Here is a 21,919-nt window from a genome sequence, read left to right on the forward strand (position 1 = left end):
TATGTCCGTTTCCGAGAAAATAAAATTACGAAGTTTGACAAGGAACGGAAGTTCTTTTTAAGGCAGTTATTCACAAATATCTGAAACAAAAATATCCAAAATGCCCTTGAATTATCCAACATTTAAAATATTTCTGTTCATTAGGCTACACTACATTTTTTAGCAATGTAATACTTAATAATCGTAGTTTTAGTTCTAGGCCATGTTGATATTACGAAAGTTGATCTGTGAGTCCACCCAATGCTTATCAATAGTTCGTGCTATTATTTGTGAAAGTTAAGTCCACTTTAAGCACATATTTATTTATTTGTTTATTTCCTTCAACAGAGAAATTATCTTATTGTACAGAAGGTTGCCAAGAAACAAGAAAACAAAAACAAAAGACATAATATAAGACAGTGAGACATAACACAGGTAGAACAAATACACAAATATAATATACCAGGCTGTCTCACAAGTCCTGCACCATACATGGGGGAAAATGAAACAGAATATCAGAAACAAAGACAGACTTTATTCAGCAAAGTACAGGCCTCCATGTTCGATTACCTTCACCCATCTCTGCGGCAACAGTTCAATCTGATGGCGATACCAGGTGGCAGGTTTAGAATGGAAAAACTCGCGACAGGCAGAATTTACCTCATCATATGAATTGAACTGCCAACCACACAGAAAATGTGAGAGAGAGCGAAATAAACCGTAATCCGATGGTGTAACGTCCGGACTATAGATGGGATGAGGTAACAACTCATCCCGTCAAGCTCAGCCAGGGTGTTGGTCACTCTTCGAGACTGGTGACTTTAAGCATTGTCAATTTGCAGCAGTAACATCTTCCTACTCATTAATGTCGGGTATTTCGTGTTCAGAATGGCATACACTCGGCGTAATTGTTCACAATACAGTTCACCTGTTACAGCACGATCTTCTGGAACAAACTCATAATGGACAATCCCGTCAATATTCCACCACACACTCAGCATGAGCTTTTTCCCAAATCTGTCCTGTTTCACACGGGCAATGGCCTTCTGTCCTCTTTTCACCTACTGTTTACGTGTATCAGGGTTTTTCAGAAACAGCCATTTCTCGTCTCCTGTCACAATTCTCCTCCAAAAACGAAGATCACGTGGGTTTTGTAGCAATGTCTGGCAAATTGCAACTCTGCGCTGGGCATGCACCTCTGTCAGCTCGTGTGGACTTTGTCGGAGCTGTTTATTGGAGTAATCCATGTCATGCAAGCGACGGTTAATGCCGATTTGGATGCCCTAACCAGTCTTGCTAACGCACGTGTGCTGGATTGTGGTGTAGTATTCACAGCATCCTGCAGAGACTCGTCAATGTCTATCAGAGATCGACCCGTGCGAGACTTGTCCGCGAGATGTAGATCACCTGAAGCGATTTTTGTAAACCAACGGGAAGCTGTCGATCGATTCACCACTTCTTCATTCACCACACGACAAATTTCCTACGCTGCCGCTTTTGCTGTTAGTCGTTTTTTCCATAAAAAACGTAGCACTGCATGAAGTGCAATTTGGTCCTCACTCATCGTGCCCACTTTAACTTCACGGGAACACTCGCTACATATGCAGTGCATGCCTTCACTTGATCCCACGAACCTGTCCTTTACGCCTGCCAACAGCCTTTCAGCGGTGGTGAGTAGTGCAAGTGCACGGGTACCACAACAGAAAGTGAGGCTCGGTGAGGCTCGCCTTAATGGACTTGTCTCGTAAGGCAATGAGCCTCATTTTCTCGCAGTGTTGCCAGCTGCTTACTCGAAAAATCACCAAGGTTTTTTTTGGGGTCTAATCTAGCCTAAAGCAAGGAGCTGGCAATCTTGCTTGAGGCTCGCTTTAATGGATTTCACTCGTAAGGCATAAGCCTTATTTTTGCAGTGTTGCTAATATTTTACTCGAAAAAAATCACCAAGGTTTTTTTTTGGTCTAACGTAGCCTAAAACAAGGAGCTGGCAATTTTGCTTGAGGCTTGTGTTACAGGGCATAAAGCAAGGTTGCTAACCTGGTGGTTTTGCCATAGTTTTTTTACAAAAAAGAGAGAGGAGAGAGAGAGAGGGAAGAGTTAAACAACCGACAGTTTACCTACAACTTTTTTTGGTGTAACCTAGCCTAAAGCAAGGAGCTGGCAACTTGCTTGAGGGTTGGTTTACAGTGCATAAAGCAATTTTTGCCAACTTACATATATACTAAACAAGGAGAGTTGGTACTGCCGTAAAAGAGAGAGGTGGGTGGGTGGATGGCAACACAAGCGCGCGCGCGTGCGCGCGTGCGTGTGTGCGTGTGTGCGTATAATATGTAGCATTATTAACTAGAGTGTGTGTTGGCAATTTACTTCCAACTAAAAAAATAGAGATGGCCACGTTGCTGTAAGATGAAAGAGAGAGAGAGAGAGAGAGAGATTTATGGCCGGCAACAGTAATAAGCGAATGCGCCATATCGTAATTTTCCAACTCCGGTATATCGTGATTTTTGTAAACCTCTCTCGGGGGAGGGGGGATGATGTGCCACGCACACGCGCGCGCGCGCGCCGTATTCTTAAATAACTAACAAGAACAATGAATCTTTTTGGCTTCCGCAAACAGATCAACATGGAGACTGCACCGCCAAATTTCAATAACCTCTTACCTTCCGTGTTACCTAAACTCAACGGTCTGTTGATCATTCACCTCAACAGCATTTGGACGAAACTGAATGACGATGTGGGCAAGATGTTTTATGTTTTTAATAACAATTTAGATTTCTACGAAATTCCGATCGACGGGAAACTTCAAATCAACGTGAATCCGGAAAACGCAGGCGAAATCAAAATTTCTACCGGCAAGAACATTTTTCGAATCAAGCACGACAAGATGCTTTCTAACATTACGTACGATGTGTCTGCAGGAGATTATTTTTACATGGAACTCCTCGGAGATTATGACAAACTTATTCCTCTCTTCGTAGAATTACGAATCGTCTATCCTATTATAAATAACCGTTAACCAAAAATGCCTAACGACATTTTCGGCAACACCAAGCGTGTAGACCATGCAGAAGAGATTCTCATGTTGGACATTCGAGTTAAGAAGTTGAGGAGCGATTTGATTGCTTTGCAGGAGACCTTAAACAAAAGTTTAGAGTCGGAAATCGCCACGCTCCAAACGCAATGTCTCGACCCCATTCTGAAAATCGATTCCGAACTGAAAACGCTCATAAAAAATTATGTCGACGTACCTTCTTACGACAGCGTTCAAAATATACAATTGAGCGTGGATTCGCTTCAAAATGATTTGGCCAAATTACAGCAATTTCAATCGAAAAATGAAGATTTGGAAAAATTGAAACTCGAAATCGAAGAACGAACTTCCGCAATCGAAAAGAATTTCTCCGAACTTCAAACCGTGGTGAACGATATTGATGTAGAACGCTTGCACGTCGTCGTTTCCAAATTACAAGAAGAATTCACCAGCACGTTGGAAGAAATTAAATCCAAGTTGCAGACTTTGGAAGATACCATGTCGAACCTACCATCGTCAGACGAACTGCAGGTCATCGGTAAAAGCGTCGCGAACATAAAAATTCAATTGGAGGCGTATCGAGATTTCGAACACATTCAAACCACCATCGCTACGCTTCAGGCGTCCTTGTAATTGATCAACGAAGAAATTAAAAATATTCACGCTGAAGCAAGAGCGTTGACGAGCATTCAAGACACGTTGAGCACGGTTCAGCAGAAGATCGAATATTTAGAAAATTTGAACGTCGAAACGAATCTCGCTCATTTTCATCACGTACTCGACAACATACAGGGTGACTTGGAATCGTTACGGACGAGCGTGCCTTCGAGCGAAGATTTGGAAAAATTGAAAACGGCGGTGACGGCACTATCCGATTCGAGCGACATCAAAAGTTCGTTGAGCGAACTCGAGAGTAGGGTGGCCAATCTCCCCACCTCCAAAGAATTGCACGCTTTGAAAAGAAACATATCTCGAATGCTGAAACGACTAGAAACGGAAACGGCGAACGTGGAACAGATTCGAGACGAAATTAGTTCGCTGGTGTCGACGCTGCCCACTTCGCAGAGCGTCGCCGACCTTCACACGCAGTTTACAGAGATGCGAAGCATCGTGAACGATCTTACCGAGAAGAGCTCGAAATTGAATCAAGTCGAGAACCTTCAGAACATCGTCGTCAACATCAGAGATCAAGTTGGAGTGCTGGAATCCACGCAGGAATCGACGCTGGCCTCTTTCGGTGCCAAGTTGCAAGAACTCAACGAAAACTACAAGCAGTTGAACGTGGAAGTGAAAATCAAACCGTCGTTTTCTGCCGTAACAGATACCATAGTCGAGCATTTGCTGCCCATCGAAAATAAACTCGGACAAGTTCACAGTAATCTGCTCGGCGTCGACACTAAATTCGCTAAACTGCATTCTCTGCAAGCCATCGAAATCAACAGCGTACCCAATCAACAGAGAATCTCCACGTTCGTCGAAGGTAACAAACTGTACATGTTGCATCCTTATCATCCGTACTACAAGTTTCTCCTCGATGGCACGATTCAGATAAACGAATTTTCGTACTGGTCTCACGGCAGAAAAGCTAGCGTTCCCACCATGACCTTAATATCGAATCGTGGTGTCCAGAAAGAGGGAAACATTCCTCTGGCACGTTGGAACGAAACGCGCAACATATATGAAATACACGAAGACGAAGATCTCACCGTTTTCGACGTGAGTGCCGGCGATAAGCTGATCATTCAAAACACGAGCGAGGTGCCACCCTCTTTGAATCCCATCACGCTTGTGCTTCTCTTGAAACGTAATCTCTAAAAAAATGTCTAGGCAAGCCATCGTCGAAGAATTGCATAAACCTGCACGCCGCAACTACGAACGTTTGGCTGTGGTAACCAAGGGCATCGACGACCTCTGGCAAAGCGACCTCGTGGAGATGAGTAGCGGCAATTTGAAAAACATACATAAATGGAACAAGGGCAACAAGTACCTTCTCACCGTCATAGACACGTTTTCGAAATTCGCATGGGCTCTGCCTTTGAAAGCCAAAACGGGAACGTGCGTCACGGAAGCATTCAAGACAATTTTTCGCGAAAGCGGCGGCAGACGACCACGGTTTCTGCAAACAGACAAGGGTAAAGAATTTTACAACGCCGTATTCGGATAACATGTTAGCGTATCGATCTGGTAAAAATAGACTGTATTGTGCGTTGAGCAACAGGCGTACCTTGGGACCATACTGGGTAGAAACGATTGAACCGGAAGTTATCGTGTAAGGTTTGTCGACTTCCAATTCCTGAATTTTTACATACTCGACTGACAAATTTAGCATTTGTTTTAATGCTTGGAGATCGCTCATTTTTTCAGTCGTCATATCAAAAAATTTCAGAGTGTTAGAGAGAAATTTAATTGTTTTTCACTATGTGTGTTATTTATATATACCAAAAATTATTTTTTTATGATGTGTGTTATTTATATATCAAGTTTTTTTTTTTACTGGATGTTATTTATATACCCCACCCCAATTTTTGTTTCGTGTTCATGGCGATGGTGGTACCCAGTGCGGCGACCCGTTCACCCAACGATGCGTCTCTGCTCACGAACCTTTCGAAAGCTGCATGCTCCAATTTTCTGTCTGCTTCGTGACGTGCGTCCAGATCCGTCTGCGTGGTGTTGTAGGCGATGTCGTGATCTTTGCATGCGGCGTCCAACGGATTCACACCCTTGTCTCCTCTCTCCAATCTTTTCTCGAGTTTGGTACCCGGTCCGCAGTACTGGTAGCCAGGTAGATGCATCTCGAAAGGTAACTTGTTGATGATGTCGTTCACGAGTCCCTTTCCTTCGGCCACGTTCCAAAATTTCGGAGGCAGCGTGTTGATGATTTTGATCAGGTAACCTATGCCCTTGTCGTCGTTCACGATGAAGTTGGAAAGTTTCGTGCTGATCATGTCCACGATGCCAACCTTCTCGTTGTAGAAATTACGGTTGCCTGCATTCTCTTCGCCGGCTATCACCAACAATCGGTCCACGAGTTTCCTAACGTCGTCCACCCAAACGAATTCTTTGGGTAGCGTGTTGTAGCGTTTGACGCCGCTGCCTGTTTTGACCTGGTTCCAAATCGGTTTGATGAGATTCCTGTACTTCTCGCCGCTGCTCGATTTCACCCTATTCTGCGAGGCGTCGTTGTTCTGGTACAAGGCATCCGTCATGATCAGAATTTCCTTGTAACTCTGGTAATCTTCGTCGGTGTAATCTTTCGGCTGCTTTTTGGCGACGAGTTCCCACAGTCCCACCGTACCCGGATACCTGTTCCAACTATCCTTGTCGCCTAAATTGACTTTAATGTCGTTGCCTTCGAAGGTCACCTTCGATTTCCCAATCTTCCACACCACACCGCCGCCTTCGCCGGTTTCCATGCTGGGATACAATCCGAACACTTCATCCTTGTCGAATTTCCCCGTACTCAGGTAGTCTCGTGCCAAAGGTCCCAACTCGATTTTATCCGAAGACGACGACGTGCTACCTATGGCTCGGCGTCGTGCCGGTACATCCTTCAGTTCGAACGGTGTCGAAGGAATGCTCGAAATAGGCGTGGGTACGGCGTAACTTTTAGCTGCGAGCGGTACGAGTTCGTTGATCAAATTTTTATTTTGTTCCGTGACACTTTTAATTTCTTTACCTAGACCGCTGATGGCATCGATCACGGGTTGATCCTGACGTTTCTTCTTTTCGTAGAATCCGCGATTCTCGGATTTCCAACCTTTGAAGCGTTTCGCGAGGTATTTTCGCAACTTGAGATTTTCGTCCTCGATTTTTCGTTTCGTCATGACGTTATTTATATACGTCGTTTCTCACAACGTTGCAACGTTTAGAAAGTCGTTGATTTTGTTTCTGTATTTTCCGTCGTTGGGTTTCCTCGTCATGTCGATTGTAGCGAATCCGAAATCGTCACCGTTCCAGCAAGTAGAGCAGCCTTCCGAAAATTGATTGTAGTTCATGTCTCCGCCTACGTAGTCATCGTACGCATGCTTGAGGTTGGTGTGATCTTGACGAAACAAACATATGAAATTGGCGTTGTCGCGCACTAACTGTTTTGGAATTTTGGAAAACGTTTGAGCTAGGTAAAAGCAATCCATTCCTTTGTGACGACCTTGCGTGAAAAAGTTGCGAATTTCATTTTGATTTTCCAGGATGGCGTCGTCGAACACAACAACTGAATTTTCACGACAATCGTCGAGTGGTTTTATTTCCGAGGCGAACGTTGCAATGTCCAGACCATCGTACAGTTTCATCAGTTGCTGGTATTTGGATTGCTCCAAACTTTTCGAGAACACGTACAGGTGCCTGTTCTTCCAATCTAACCAATTCGGTGCGAGGAGAAAATTGTCCACGAGCAGTGTCGTTTTCCCACACCCCGAAGGACCTACGATCAGACAGCGGATGCTGTCGGGAAGCAACTCGCCGTTCTTTTTTTTTCTCGTTTGACTTTCCGGATCCGGTAGACGCTTCACCACGTTCCACGTACTCACAAGATCACTTCGTTCGCGTCGATCCAACTCTTTTCCGGAAGTCCCAGCCATTTGACAAACAGTTTGTCACCTTTCCTACGCAATACTTTCTCGATGAGGTACGTGTCGGGGTGTTTCGTTTTAGAGAGTTCCTCTTCGTAAAATCTTCCTTTCAAAATCTCACCGCTACTATCTTTTATTATATACGTGTGTCGGTTTCCGGGTAAAACTCGAACCACCGTAAAGAGTTCCGTGCTCCAATTTTTTGTGAACCCCTTCTCGAAGGTGCGTTTGAATTTGCTGATCCTCACCTGGTCTCCAATTTTGTATTTAGCTTTTTTTGTCGTGGGTGTGTACTTTGGACAGTAAACGGTAGAAATTAAACGCTGCTCGTCAGATTTCGTAACGTCAGCTGGCTTCATGCCTATCGTTCTGTGTACTGTATCATTATAGGTGTCGACGAGTTCCGGCAGGATGTCGACCCATTTGTAATTTCCCCGAAGCGTGAATCGTTTCCACATGTGTGTTTTCAAGGTTCGATTGAATCTTTCCACGATGCTGGCTTTGATGTGACTGAAAGTCGAATAATGTCGAATCTTGTGTTTTTGAATAAACTTTTGGAATACGGCGTTGTAAAATTCTTTACCGTTGTCCGTTTGCAGAAACCGAGGTCGTCTGCCGCCGCTTTCGCGAAAAATTGTCTTGAATGCTTCCGTGACGCACGTTCCCGTTTTGGCTTTCAAAGGCAGAGCCCATGCGAATTTCGAAAACGTGTCTATGACGGTGAGAAGGTACTTGTTGCCCTTGTTCCATTTATGTATGTTTTTCAAATTGCCGCTACTCATCTCCACGAGGTCGCTTTGCCAGAGGTCGTCGATGCCCTTGGTTACCACAGCCAAACGTTCGTAGTTGCGGCGTGCAGGTTTATGCAATTTTTCGACGATGGCTTGCCTAGACATTTTTTTAGAGATTACGTTTCAAGAGAAGCACAAGCGTGATGGGATTCAAAGAGGGTGGCACCTCGCTCGTGTTTTGAATGATCAGCTTATCGCCGGCACTCACGTCGAAAACGGTGAGATCTTCGTCTTCGTGTATTTCATATATGTTGCGCGTTTCGTTCCAACGTGCCAGAGGAATGTTTCCCGCTTTCTGGACACCACGATTCGATATTAAGGTCATGGTGGGAACGCTAGCTTTTCTGCCGTGAGACCAGTACGAAAATTCGTTTATCTGAATCGTGCCATCGAGGAGAAACTTGTAGTACGGATGATAAGGATGCAACATGTACAGTTTGTTACCTTCGACGAACGTGGAGATTCTCTGTTGATTGGGTACGCTGTTGATTTCGATGGCTTGCAGAGAATGCAGTTTAGCGAATTTAGTGTCGACGCCGAGCAGATTACTGTGAACTTGTCCGAGTTTATTTTCGATGGGCAGCAAATGCTCGACTATGGTATCTGTTACGGCAGAAAACGACGGTTTGATTTTCACTTCCACGTTCAACTGCTTGTAGTTTTCGTTGAGTTCTTGCAACTTGGCACCGAAAGAGGCCAGCGTCGATTCCTGCGTGGATTCCAGCACTCCAACTTGATCTCTGATGTTGACGACGATGTTCTGAAGGTTCTCGACTTGATTCAATTTCGAGCTCTTCTCGGTAAGATCGTTCACGATGCTTCGCATCTCTGTAAACTGCGTGTGAAGGTCGGCGACGCTCTGCGAAGTGGACAGCGTCGACACCAGCGAACTAATTTCGTCTCGAATCTGTTCCACGTTCGCCGTTTCCGTTTCTAGTCGTTTCAGCATTCGAGATATGTTTCTTTTCAAAGCGTGCAATTCTTTGGAGGTGGGGAGATTGGCCACCCTACTCTCGAGTTCGCTCAACGAACTTTTGATGTCGCTCGAATCGGATAGTGCCGTCACCGCCGTTTTCAATTTTTCCAAATCTTCGCTCGAAGGCACGCTCGTCCGTAACGATTCCAAGTCACCCTGTATGTTGTCGAGTACGTGATGAAAATGAGCGAGATTCGTTTCGACGTTCAAATTTTCTAAATATTCGATCTTCTGCTGAACCGTGCTCAACGTGTCTTGAATGCTCGTCAACGCTCTTGCTTCAGCGTGAATATTTTTAATTTCTTCGTTGATCAATTACAAGGACGCCTGAAGCGTAGCGATGGTGGTTTGAATGTGTTCGAAATCTCGATACGCCTCCAATTGAATTTTTATGTTCGCGACGCTTTTACCGATGACCTGCAGTTCGTCTGACGATGGTAGGTTCGTCATGGTATCTTCCAAAGTCTGCAACTTGGATTTAATTTCTTCCAACGTGCTGGTGAATTCTTCTTGTAATTTGGAAACGACGACGTGCAAGCGTTCTACATCAATATCGTTCACCACGGTTTGAAGTTCGGAGAAATTCTTTTCGATTGCGGAAGTTCGTTCTTCGATTTCGAGTTTCAATTTTTCCAAATCTTCATTTTTCGATTGAAATTGCTGTAATTTGGCCAAATCATTTTGAAGCGAATCCACGCTCAATTGTATATTTTGAACGCTGTCGTAAGAAGGTACGTCGACATAATTTTTTATGAGCGTTTTCAGTTCGGAATCGATTTTCAGAATGGGGTCGAGACATTGCGTTTGGAGCGTGGCGATTTCCGACTCTAAACTTTTGTTTAAGGTCTCCTGCAAAGCAATCAAATCGCTCCTCAACTTCTTAACTCGAATGTCCAACATGAGAATCTCTTCTGCATGGTCTACACGCTTGGTGTTGCCGAAAATGTCGTTAGGCATTTTTGGTTAACGGTTATTTATAATAGGATAGACGATTCGTAATTCTACGAAGAGAGGAATAAGTTTGTCATAATCTCCGAGGAGTTCCATGTAAAAATAATCTCCTGCAGACACATCGTACGTAATGTTAGAAAGCATCTTGTCGTGCTTGATTCGAAAAATGTTCTTGCCGGTAGAAATTTTGATTTCGCCTGCGTTTTCCGGATTCACGTTGATTTGAAGTTTCCCGTCGATCGGAATTTCGTAGAAATCTAAATTGTTATTAAAAACATAAAACATCTTGCCCACATCGTCATTCAGTTTCGTCCAAATGCTGTTGAGGTGAATGATCAACAGACCGTTGAGTTTAGGTAACACGGAAGGTAAGAGGTTATTGAAATTTGGCGGTGCAGTCTCCATGTTGATCTGTTTGCGGAAGCCAAAAAGATTCATTGTTCTTGTTAGTTATTTAAGAATACGGCGCGCGCGCGCGCGTGTGCGTGGCACATCATCCCCCCTCCCCCGAGAGAGGTTTACAAAAATCACGATATACCGGAGTTGGAAAATTACGATATGGCGCATTCGCTTATTACTGTTGCCGGCCATAAATCTCTCTCTCTCTCTCTCTCTCTTTCATCTTACAGCAACGTGGCCATCTCTATTTTTTTAGTTGGAAGTAAATTGCCAACACACACTCTAGTTAATAATGCTACATATTATACGCACACACGCACACACGCACGCGCGCACGCGCGCGCGCTTGTGTTGCCATCCACCCACCCACCTCTCTCTTTTACGGCAGTACCAACTCTCCTTGTTTAGTATATATGTAAGTTGGCAAAAATTGCTTTATGCACTGTAAACCAACCCTCAAGCAAGTTGCCAGCTCCTTGCTTTAGGCTAGGTTACACCAAAAAAAGTTGTAGGTAAACTGTCGGTTGTTTAACTCTTCCCTCTCTCTCTCTCCTCTCTCTTTTTTGTAAAAAAACTATAGCAAAACCACCAGGTTAGCAACCTTGCTTTATGCCCTGTAACACAAGCCTCAAGCAAAATTGCCAGCTCCTTGTTTTAGGCTACGTTAGACCAAAAAAAAACCTTGGTGATTTTTTTCGAGTAAAATATTAGCAACACTGCAAAAATAAGGCTTATGCCTTACGAGTGAAATCCATTAAAGCGAGCCTCAAGCAAGATTGCCAGCTCCTTGCTTTAGGCTAGATTAGACCCCAAAAAAAACCTTGGTGATTTTTCGAGTAAGCAGCTGGCAACACTGCGAGAAAATGAGGCTCATTGCCTTACGAGACAAGTCCATTAAGGCGAGCCTCACCGAGCCTCACTTTCTGTTGTGGTACCCGTGCACTTGCACTACTGTGGTGCCACCTAAACTCGCAAACTTCACCTCGTGAAGCTCAGTGTGCTGATGGTGCAGGACTTCTGGGACAGCCTGGTAATATAAATTAGTAAAATATACTATAGAACAATATAACACCCAATTAGCAATTTAGAAGCGCTTCACCCAAAACAATACAAAATAAGACCAAAAAAAACAAAAAAACAAGATGTCATTTTTATTCATTTGCAGTGATATATCGATAAGTATAATACTAAATCTGATAACTTATGTTGTAAACACTTGTCTTAATATTCTTTTGTACTCATTGATTGAGATACTAAAATCAAGATTAGATTTCGATGTAGATATTTTGTTGTACGCAAAGGACATTCTAAATAATGGTGAATTCTTGAATCTTTCTGCTTTAGGAATATCATAAGACATCAATTGTAGCAGCCTTAAGCCATATTTCCTTGCTTTGAAACATATATTTTGGAGAAAAGTAGGGTTATCTAAAATGCCATTCATTGTTTTGTACAGAAATATTTGTTGTTATTTCCCTTCTATTAATTAGTCTTTCATAATAGAACTCATTAAGTAGGTCATTGTATGATAAGTTATTATAATATGATGGTACATTATACCTTTTGTAATACAAATATCTTAAAAATATAGTTTTTGAATTCATTCAATTACCATATACTGGGATTTATAATATGTAAACCAAACATTAGAACCATATTCAAGCTTACTTCTAACTAATGCATTATACAAGAGAGAAATACTGTCTACATTAGTTAGATTCCTCGTATTTCTTATATGCTAACGTGCCTTCAAGGTATCGAACCCAGGACCTCTTGATTTAAAAGCGACGACGTTGCCATTATTTTTTCTATTTCCAATTTAAATCAAACAATTACAGTAAATCTTTACAATTCTTACAGATATGTTATTCAAGTATTACATTTAAAAAGTTGGCATAATGTAATTTTTTATAATCTAAAGACATTTGTTCATATTCTTGTATTAGAATTAGTCCAAAATCCAAGTAATTATATTTTTTCCCACAGGAAATAGAAACGTTAGGTATTGTGCTATTAACCACTGAACTGATTTTTTCTTTGTATTTGGAAACAAATGAAATTCTGGTAAGATAATGTCTTTTGCTGATACTTGGTTTGGTGAAGTACGACAAATTCTACTGAGCATTGTTCTTAATTTTGACCAATTTTGGCTCGTTTCTTACATTCTGTTATCTTATGGGTAATCGAATCTGGAACATGACAATTATATCAATTTGGAGAATTACTGAAACCGTCTTTATGACATCTATCTGCCGATACAATTACTTGTTGGATCACTTTGTACCATATTACATTATTCCAAATTTGCTTCCAATTACATTTTGGATTTTCTCTTTCAATTCGAACGGTTATTATATTTGCAATAAGTTGCTCTCTGTAAATCTGTTTGACAGAAGGACTGTCATAAGTATGTTGCACAGTTCTATAAAATGTATGATTAGCAACATCGGTTTAAAATATTGTTTCTCTGTTGATAATTTTTATATCCATTGTTGCTGTTAATAGTACATCTTTTAACAGTGTAATTATTATTTGTTGCGTGGTGGAGTCAGTTGGAGAATATATCGCTGAAAGACCGCTTTGAATAAATAAAACTCTTGATTGTATCGCCACACTCTTTAAGTTCATACCTCCCCTCTTTCCCGGGAGATATAGCTCGCTCATAGCCACGCTGAACCCTGAGTCGTGCCAGAGAAATTTGCCAACCTCTTGCTTCACCCTAGCTATTTGCTTCGCTGACAAGGTCAATGTCTTGGATAGGTACCAAAGCTTCGATAAAGCGTACAGTAGATATTTACGTATCTCATTCGCGATTTCAAACAAAGAAACCTGAGTTGGTTTGCACGTAAAGTATATATATCACTTTTTCGGTCACTCACCGACTATTATATTCAATGGTGTCTCTGATATTTGTATAAAACTGTATACCTATTATTTTCACTTTCGGTGCTACTCGTATACTAGTGTTATTACTAAACAAATGGTTGACTCCCAAGGGTAACAAAAACGTCTTGTTTAAATTTAGCTTTGCACCCGATACATTTTCGAAATATTTCAAGAACTTTTGTGCATTCTCCAAGTCCCTTTCGCTATTTAGCAATAAGGTAATGTCATCAATATAACTACTGACTTGGATCGTTCTTGACATAACAGAAATGCCTTCATTTATTTCTTGTAATCTTTTAAGAAGGGAACCAGTGTTAATACATATAATACACTACTGAGTGGACTTCCTTGTAAAACACCTCGTTATATTTGATTTTTTTTGTAAGACACCCATTAAGTTTTAGTTTTAACTGAGTGTTTCCGTACAAAATTTGTATCCATTTTATAAAGGTATCTCCGAAACCAAAAGCCTTTAAAACACTGTATATATATATAGAGAGAGTAAGGTGGGGCAAGACTGCGCAGTTTGAGTTCATAATTTTATATTCAAGCTATGAAACTACTGACACACATGAAAAAAGCAATACACATTGCACTATCCTTTGCTAACTCACAGTAAATTTCCGAAAGCTGAGTGAACAATATTTCTGCATGAAACAATTACAAAACCGTGACCATGCAAATGCGTAGTCTTACCCGCACCGCGGGGTAAGACTGCGATCAAGTTCGGGTAAAAATGTGCACTTTCTACAGAGAGTCACATTTGTATAAAAAGAAACACAAATCACCTAAAAACGTTATTCTATCATATGGGATACATTTCTCGTGGCATTCTAACAGTAGTCATAGTGAATCCCGTCCTGCACTTGGGTTAGGAATCGCTACCACAAATCACAAATAAAGGTTCCTGTTTCATACGAGGTGCAATTTTCATGCCACCACTCGTCACATGTGGAACACTGGATCCAATCCTCTACTGGAGGATCGCTGTACTTCTCATTACAACCTGGGCAATTGTACTCTTTCTTCTGGCGTTTTATGCTTGCTACATCTTCTTCAACAACAATGTTCCGTTTCTGTTTCCCCTGAACTTTCTTCTTACTCTTCTAAGCCAACAAAGCTTCCAAGTTGACTTTGAATGGAGATCCAGTTAACACCTGAGACTGCCTTCCCTTTCGTCGACGGTGCTGAATATGCTCTGCACGTGGAAGTGGTGAATCTGGTTAACGGAAATGTGCCCATTTGATCCAGTATTGTTAACCCCACTTGTTGAAGGCTACTCACCTGGAGTTTCAGCTGATGCATGAGCCACATTTGCCTTCTGTGGCACGTCATTGGTGGATGGTCCAGTATTGTTAACCCCACTTGTTGAAGGCTGCTCATCTAGAGTTTCAGCTGATGCATGAGCCACATTTGCCTGCTGTGGCACGTCATTGGTGGATGGTCCAGTATTGTTAACCCCACTTGTTGAAGACTGCTCACCTGGAGTTGAAGCTGATACATTTGTCACAGTAGAGGAAAGAAACTCGTCCTCAGTGAAGATGTCTTGATTGAAAGGGCATAATGCAGTCACTTCAAAGCCCTTCATGGCATTCCCAACTGTAGCTGCCTTCCCATATGCCTTTGTAAAAATGGATGCCACTTGGAAAACTGTGATTGGGCGACCCGGATGGTTACTCATACACTTATCATACTCAGATGAATACAACGACTTCAGTGGACCAAAAAATGATCTATCTAATGGCTGGGCCTTGCAAGCCACAAACGTGTGGGGTAAAACTGCGCACGTGCGCAGTCCTGCCCCGTGCTGCATTCCTGAACAAATCACGTGATGCTGCCCAGCTATTGTACAAAGCAATGGAAACTAATACGCAGGTGGACTCGGCATTAATACAGCTTATTCTATCCATCAACATCGTAATATTGTATACATTCACAGTGACGTAGTACTCAAAACACGTAGTACCAAAATAAATAGCAAATACCCTCAAAATCTTTCCACTTACCTCTCTCAGCACAACGAATTTCAAACGTATCTTCACCACTGTCCACAGCTAGCTACCACCTTGGACGAAGTAACGGTGGGTCAGTGGTGCCAACTGTGTGATTTTCACCTTGAAAAACCGGTGCGCAGTCTTACCCGCCGCGCAGTCTTACCCCACCTTACTCTATAACTAACTCTGTCATAAGCCTGTGATAAAATTGCTTTGTTAGCTTGCTGGTTTTGTGTTGTAGTAATTACATCACGTATAGTTTGTAATAAATGATGAATTGTTCTTTGAGGATTGCATGCATATGTCCCTATTAGTTTATGCATGTACGGAATTAGGAGGATGTTTATGCATCTTCTAATAATCTTAATATCGCTACTTAGAATTGTAATCGGGTGGTAGTCAGTAACCACTTTGGGTCTCGGTTTTTTGGAACAAAAAACACTATTCCTGTTCGACTTGAGGACCCTAATTTCCCACTCTGTAATACATCATTGACCCATTGCGTGAAAACATACCCAGAGAGATTCTAAAAGGTTTGATAAAAGTCTGAGGGCAGGGCATCCTCTACCGTTGATTCATTTCTGGCCGCTTTGAAAACTCCATTTCTTACTTCGGTGTTCGTAAAGGGTTTACTAATTTTCTTTAGTTCTTCTTCAGTTAGTCTTTCTGTTCCTTGGTTCTTAAAGTCACAATCGAATTCTAAGGGATTATGAGCTTGACCCTTTAATTTTAAATAATATTGTAAAAATGTACTCTGAATTACTCTGGGATTAGTTGTAATCTCTCTTGTGTCATCTGTTTTATCTGTTATTAGGTGACTTTTAACTTGTCTATGCTCTTGGAAAATATGATATAAATTTGCCTCTTCATCATTATCCAAAGGTAACTTTTGCTTTTGATTTTTACGATGATTCTCTTTTTTTCGGTGTATAGAGAGTAATTTTGATTTCATCTCGTTAATGTAAGGCATATTTACATTACCTTGTAATGCTAGACTTTGTAAATCGTGTAACACAGCTTAATAACAATTATTCATGTTGTTAAGATCTCTACTGTTCTCTATACTATACATTTTACTAATATAACGAAATTTTGGTTTTACAATGAATTACCACCAGTCTGTTAGGGTCTTAAGGTTTCATCTACGCCTAACTAGCTCTAGCCAATTGTCTTTTATTAGCTGTTCATACTTTTCATCCGCCAATACTGACCAATTTAGCATCCAGAACATACATGATTTGCTTTGTTCCAATTTTATTTTTAGAATTAAGGCACTATGATGACTGGAGCAGATGGGAACGACACTTACACTATGTAAATTTTCTTTACAACCCTTAGCTATATAAAATCGGTCAATGCGTGAAGAATTTTGAGCTGTAAAATGTGTATGTCCTAGTTGATCTCTATGTTTACAACTCCATACATCTTGTAATTGTAATCCTTTTGTTAATTCAAAGAGTGACAGAGAAAAATTATAACCAGGTTGTTGATCTTGCCTATCTAGGACGCAATTGAAGTCACCTGCCACTAACGCATTTAATGTACGCGATGTTAATTCTGAACATAGGATTACAGAAAAAATGTTCTCGTTCATGCTTATTGTGATTTCCTGAAGGCGCATATACATTGCATAAAAACAAAGGACCTAATTCCGTACTTATTAGTCTTCCTGATGGGTGGAGGGTAACATTATGTAAATCAATTCTTTGATGCACCGCTATTGCTGTGCCTTCATATGTGGCAGTAAAATTATTTTGAACATTGTACCTTGCCAGAGATGAAAAATTGTCAATGCCTACCTCTTGTAGGAAGGCTATATCAATATCCGACTGTGTCAAAAAATCATTTAACGTCATTAGCTTATTCTGACTTTGTAATTTGTTAAGGTTAATCGTTGCTAATGTGAATATGTACATTATGGATGTAAGGATCTGATTTAAGCAATGCATTAATAACACAGGGCCGCAAGTGTTCTGTTGTTTTTATAATTTTCGGTGTTTTACATGTATTTAAACTTGCTGATGCTGAAACTGGCATTAGTTTTCTCACATCACGCAAGATTTTTTTACAATTCATGATTTATATAGTATGTGGATTGTGGTATGCACGTTTCAGTGCAATTGAAGTGATTGTTGCTAGATGTCACTGGTACGTTTCAAAATTATTCAACAAGTAATAAAGACGAATAAGCTATAAATACAGAGAAGATTTGTTTCATTTAAATTAATTAATATGTTTCTTGCCTAAATGCTGAAAATAATACTAGGTAAAACATTGATATATCATTTGAAATTAATTTTATATGTAACTGTCAAAAGTCCTAATTTGTTTCCATGGTATGTAAGATACTTCGATTTCCTTCATTAACATTTGGTTGTTCAGTGTGGTACATTACTGTGGTGTGACCACGGCATCTCGTGGTTGTCTGAATAGCTCAGATGTGTTTTGCTACATCTGCGGCGAAATTGTTCCCCGGCTTCAGAGACAGGAAATTACAGATTTTTTTAAGAAGAGCATATTACACATACTTTAAAATAAAACTAGGAGATCAAGATAAATCGTGGGCCCCACACAAGGTATGTAGATCATGTGTGTAATCTTTACGAAACTGGAGCACGGGAAAACGACCAGCTATGCCATTTGCAATACCTATGGTGTGGAGGGAGCCTCAGGATCACAGCAACGATTGTTACTTCTGTTCCTGTGAACTTTAGGTCGAAATATTAGAAACAAAAAGAGGATAGTGTATCCCAATATTCCCTCTGCAATGAGCCCTGTGTTGCACGGTCCAGACTTGCCTGTACCGACACCTCCATCAAGTGTGTAAGTGATCCTGGTTCACTAATTGATTTAGTGGAAGGAGGTGAAATGGAAGATGACATTTATGACCCCCCTCAAGGATCTCGTGACCTTATACCGTTCACTCAAAGCGAACTCAATGATTTAGTTAGAGACCTAAATTTATCTAAAGAATCAGCTGAGCTTCTTGGTTCCAGACTTAACGAAAATAACTTGCTGGCTTGTGGAACAACATTTTCCTGATACAGACACCGAGAAAAAGAGTTTGTGCAACAAGATTCTCTCGTGCTTTGTTGTGATGTGTCCGGTTTGCTGACTAAGTTAAATTTTCCTTGTCTTACAACTGATTGGAGGCTATTCATTGACTCGAATAAAACAAGTTTAAAATTTGTTCTGTTACATAGTGGAAATAAGTTCCCCTCAGTTCCTATTGCTCATTCTGTGTCACTAAAAGAAACCTACAGCAATATGCAACTTGTTCTTAATAAAATTAAATATGAGGACCATGTTTGGTTGGTGTGTGGTGATCTTAAGGTTTTGAGCATTTTACTTGGACTACAATGTGGATATACGAAAATGCCATGTTACATCTGTGAGTTGGATAGTAGGGCACGAAATTACCACTGGGAAAGAAATGAATGGCCAATACGGAAAACGTTGAATCCGGGTTCAAAGAACATCGTACAACAACATTTAGTCAGTCCTGAGAAAGTTGTACTTCCCCCTCTTCATATCAAATTAGGGCTGGTTAAACAATTTGTGAAGACACTTAACAAGGAAGGACAATGTTTCAAGTTCATATGCAACAAATTTCCATACCTGTCGTACGGTAAAGTGAAAGAAGGTGTTTTTGTTGGACCAGACATTAGGAAATTAATGAATGATAAAGACTTCAAGCTGAAAGAGATGATTGGATAGCATTTAAAAGTGTAGTGTTGATCTTCTTGGGGAACCACAAGAGTCCTGATTACAGAGAAGTTGGGTTGTAACATGAATCTCAAATTACATTTTTTGCATTCACACCTTGATAACTTTCCACAAAATCTCTGTGAATTAAGTGAGGAACAAGGCCAACGGTTCCATCAGGACATGAGGGATATGGAGAGAAGGTATCAAGGACATTGGAGTGTTAGCTTGATGGCTGACTACTGTTGGGCATTGTACAGACAAACGCCAGAAGAAAATCACAAGAAAGTTAGGAAAGCTTACAGAAGAAAACGTGCTAAACAGAACTGAAAAATATGTATTGTGTAATGATTTTCTCGTGTGTATATTATATACTGCTATATGTCGTTTTCTATGGGTCCTTTGTGTCTGTCTATATTCATTTTAAAATAAACATGTTGATGCGTTTAGTGTCATAAGCTACTTATTCGGATTCAAGAAAAGAAAAATTATAATAAAACAGTATGCAATATTGGACAAAGCCCAAATTTTGAAATTTGATTTGTAAGAAAACCTTGCGTGATAGAGAAAAACGAATTTCATATTCGTGATCAGCATGGCACAAATAATAAAGTTCACTTATTAAACAAAAACAACATTAAATTAAATTTAATTTGCGGCCCTGTGTAATTGTTAGTACTTTACGCTTTGCAATTGTTCCACTTTTGACGCTGGGCAGAATCACTCATATCTCTTCGTCACTATCTGAATGAAGAACTATACGCATTACTGTATCATTTGGTTTATCTGTCCCTGCCCCTATTAGTTCTGAACTTTTTTCTTCTTTTCCTAAAAAGGGGTCGGTTGAATAGGTTTCTTACTCTTGGACTTAAGCTGTACTTCTGCTGCTGTACTTACCTCGTCGTCCTTTTTTTGTTTCTTCGGACGTAAGGTCATATGGTCTGTAGCATTTTTGCTCGCTTTCCTGGCTGATCGTGAGCGGAGTTTTTTGGGGGTAGGTTCTGGAAATTTTGCGTCTGCGAACTTCGAACTTGTACGGATTTGGGAGTCTTGATTCAGAATTTCGAATAGAGTAATTGGAACTATAGATTCATTCCCACTTTCACTTTCACTTGCAATTCCGTGCAAACTTTCCTTGTTACCATCACTTGCATTATCTTCTTGCCGGTGTGGGAATCGTAGTACTTGCCTTTAGTTCGTTGTCTTCAGTGACTACCATCTGCTCCTGTTGTTCTTTGTGGTCATCTGGAGTAGTGACCTGTTGATATGTCGGTACTGGTAAACTGGTTCTGGTATTCTGGTGTTGAACAGTTGAGGGTGTGAAGAACTGGGGAGTGTATTTTCCACGGCTGCAGTGTATTCTGTAGTACGTGTCGACCTTGCCACCCTATGCTGGCACTAAAGCTGTAGGTGATCCTGTGCTTTACATCTAAAACAGAGTTTGGCTTGCCCTTCTGGTAATTCCATGGGAACTAGATGAATATGAACTATAGTAACACGTTTGTCTGCTCTGTGTACTGGAATTTCATATTCTCCCGTGTCGTCTGAGAATGCTAAAGTTCCCGTACTACGTGCTATTATTTCCTTGCAGAATTGCTTGGTACTTACTTTAACAAACACTTGGTGTTTTACGAAGTCTACTTCAATACTCAAAACGTCCGCAACGCGCAATTTCACTACATCTCTCAGCCATTCGTTAAAGGCAAGCGTGATCGGCCTTTGCAGCACTCTTGCAAAATAAAATTGCAAAGTGTTTAACCTTTTGACCAGCATGTATGAGAAATTACATACGTTCACTTAACTTCACTGCTACAGAGCTCGGTCTGCTGTTAATATATTCACCTGTCTGTAGAAAGTAAAAACCGCGTGTTGACTCTACTCTACTTGACGAATGTTCGGGGAGCGCTCGCTAGACACGTCTACTCTCTACCTCGCCTCGTCACGGAATACTACGCCATCAGGGAGTCTTGTGAATTTATTAACATTTTACGAAGTAAAAAGTGTTGAATTAAATTAACGAAGTGAAATTACATACCGTGAAATTGTAAACTTTTATACTTGTGTCACGTCAGCAATAAGTGAGATACAAAACATTTCCCTCGCACTTACATTATTGTCATCCTAAGTACATTGTCCTTGGTGACGTACAAGATCTGGTGACCCATCTCGCTGACAGACTTCACCTCATCCGCTGGAACGAAGACGAGGTCTGGCTTCCACAGTTTGTCCATGTACGAAGGGTTCACTACGACCTGATGGTCAGGTATATGGGATTTGTTGAGCTTCATTCGATTCTCCGTCCAGTTCATTCTCACAAACACAAACAATTTCACCATCTGGAATGGAGTATTTGCAAGGTGGAAATTATACAGGTTGTTCCATTTGGGATATTAAATTTATACAATTGGTTGACTATACATGAATGGGGTTCTGTTCTGGGAGGCTGTAGCTTTGTAAGAAGGAGAATAGACAAAATACGATGTTTCTTCATCAGAATACTTAACCTTTCCAAACATAAAATTCTATCCACTATTCAAATACATTATTTTTCAGATTTGAGATTGTTCTCAGAATAGAAAAAATCTATTAAACTCTTACCACTTTCTTTCATATCCGAATTCCAAGTACGAACAGCAAAAGAC

At 40.9% G+C, this 21,919-nt stretch overlaps 1 protein-coding gene across 1 annotated transcript in view; it reads right to left on the reverse strand.

Moving 5' to 3' along the window:
- Positions 1-21,499, reverse strand: part of LOC145999178 (gamma-aminobutyric acid receptor subunit alpha-2-like) — a 48,591-nt gene extending 27,092 nt beyond the window's left edge. The window contains exon 1 of the mRNA XM_083136109.1: positions 21,387-21,499. Within this exon, the coding sequence (XP_082992235.1) occupies positions 21,387-21,442 (56 nt within the window). The 5' untranslated portion in view covers positions 21,443-21,499. The remainder of the gene's footprint in view (positions 1-21,386) is intronic.
- Between the last annotated feature and the right edge of the window lie 420 nt (positions 21,500-21,919).

This window comes from Lepisma saccharinum, chromosome 15 (assembly GCF_977018435.1).
Source record: "Lepisma saccharinum chromosome 15, izLepSacc3.1, whole genome shotgun sequence".
Lineage (NCBI taxonomy): Eukaryota > Metazoa > Arthropoda > Insecta > Zygentoma > Lepismatidae > Lepisma > Lepisma saccharinum.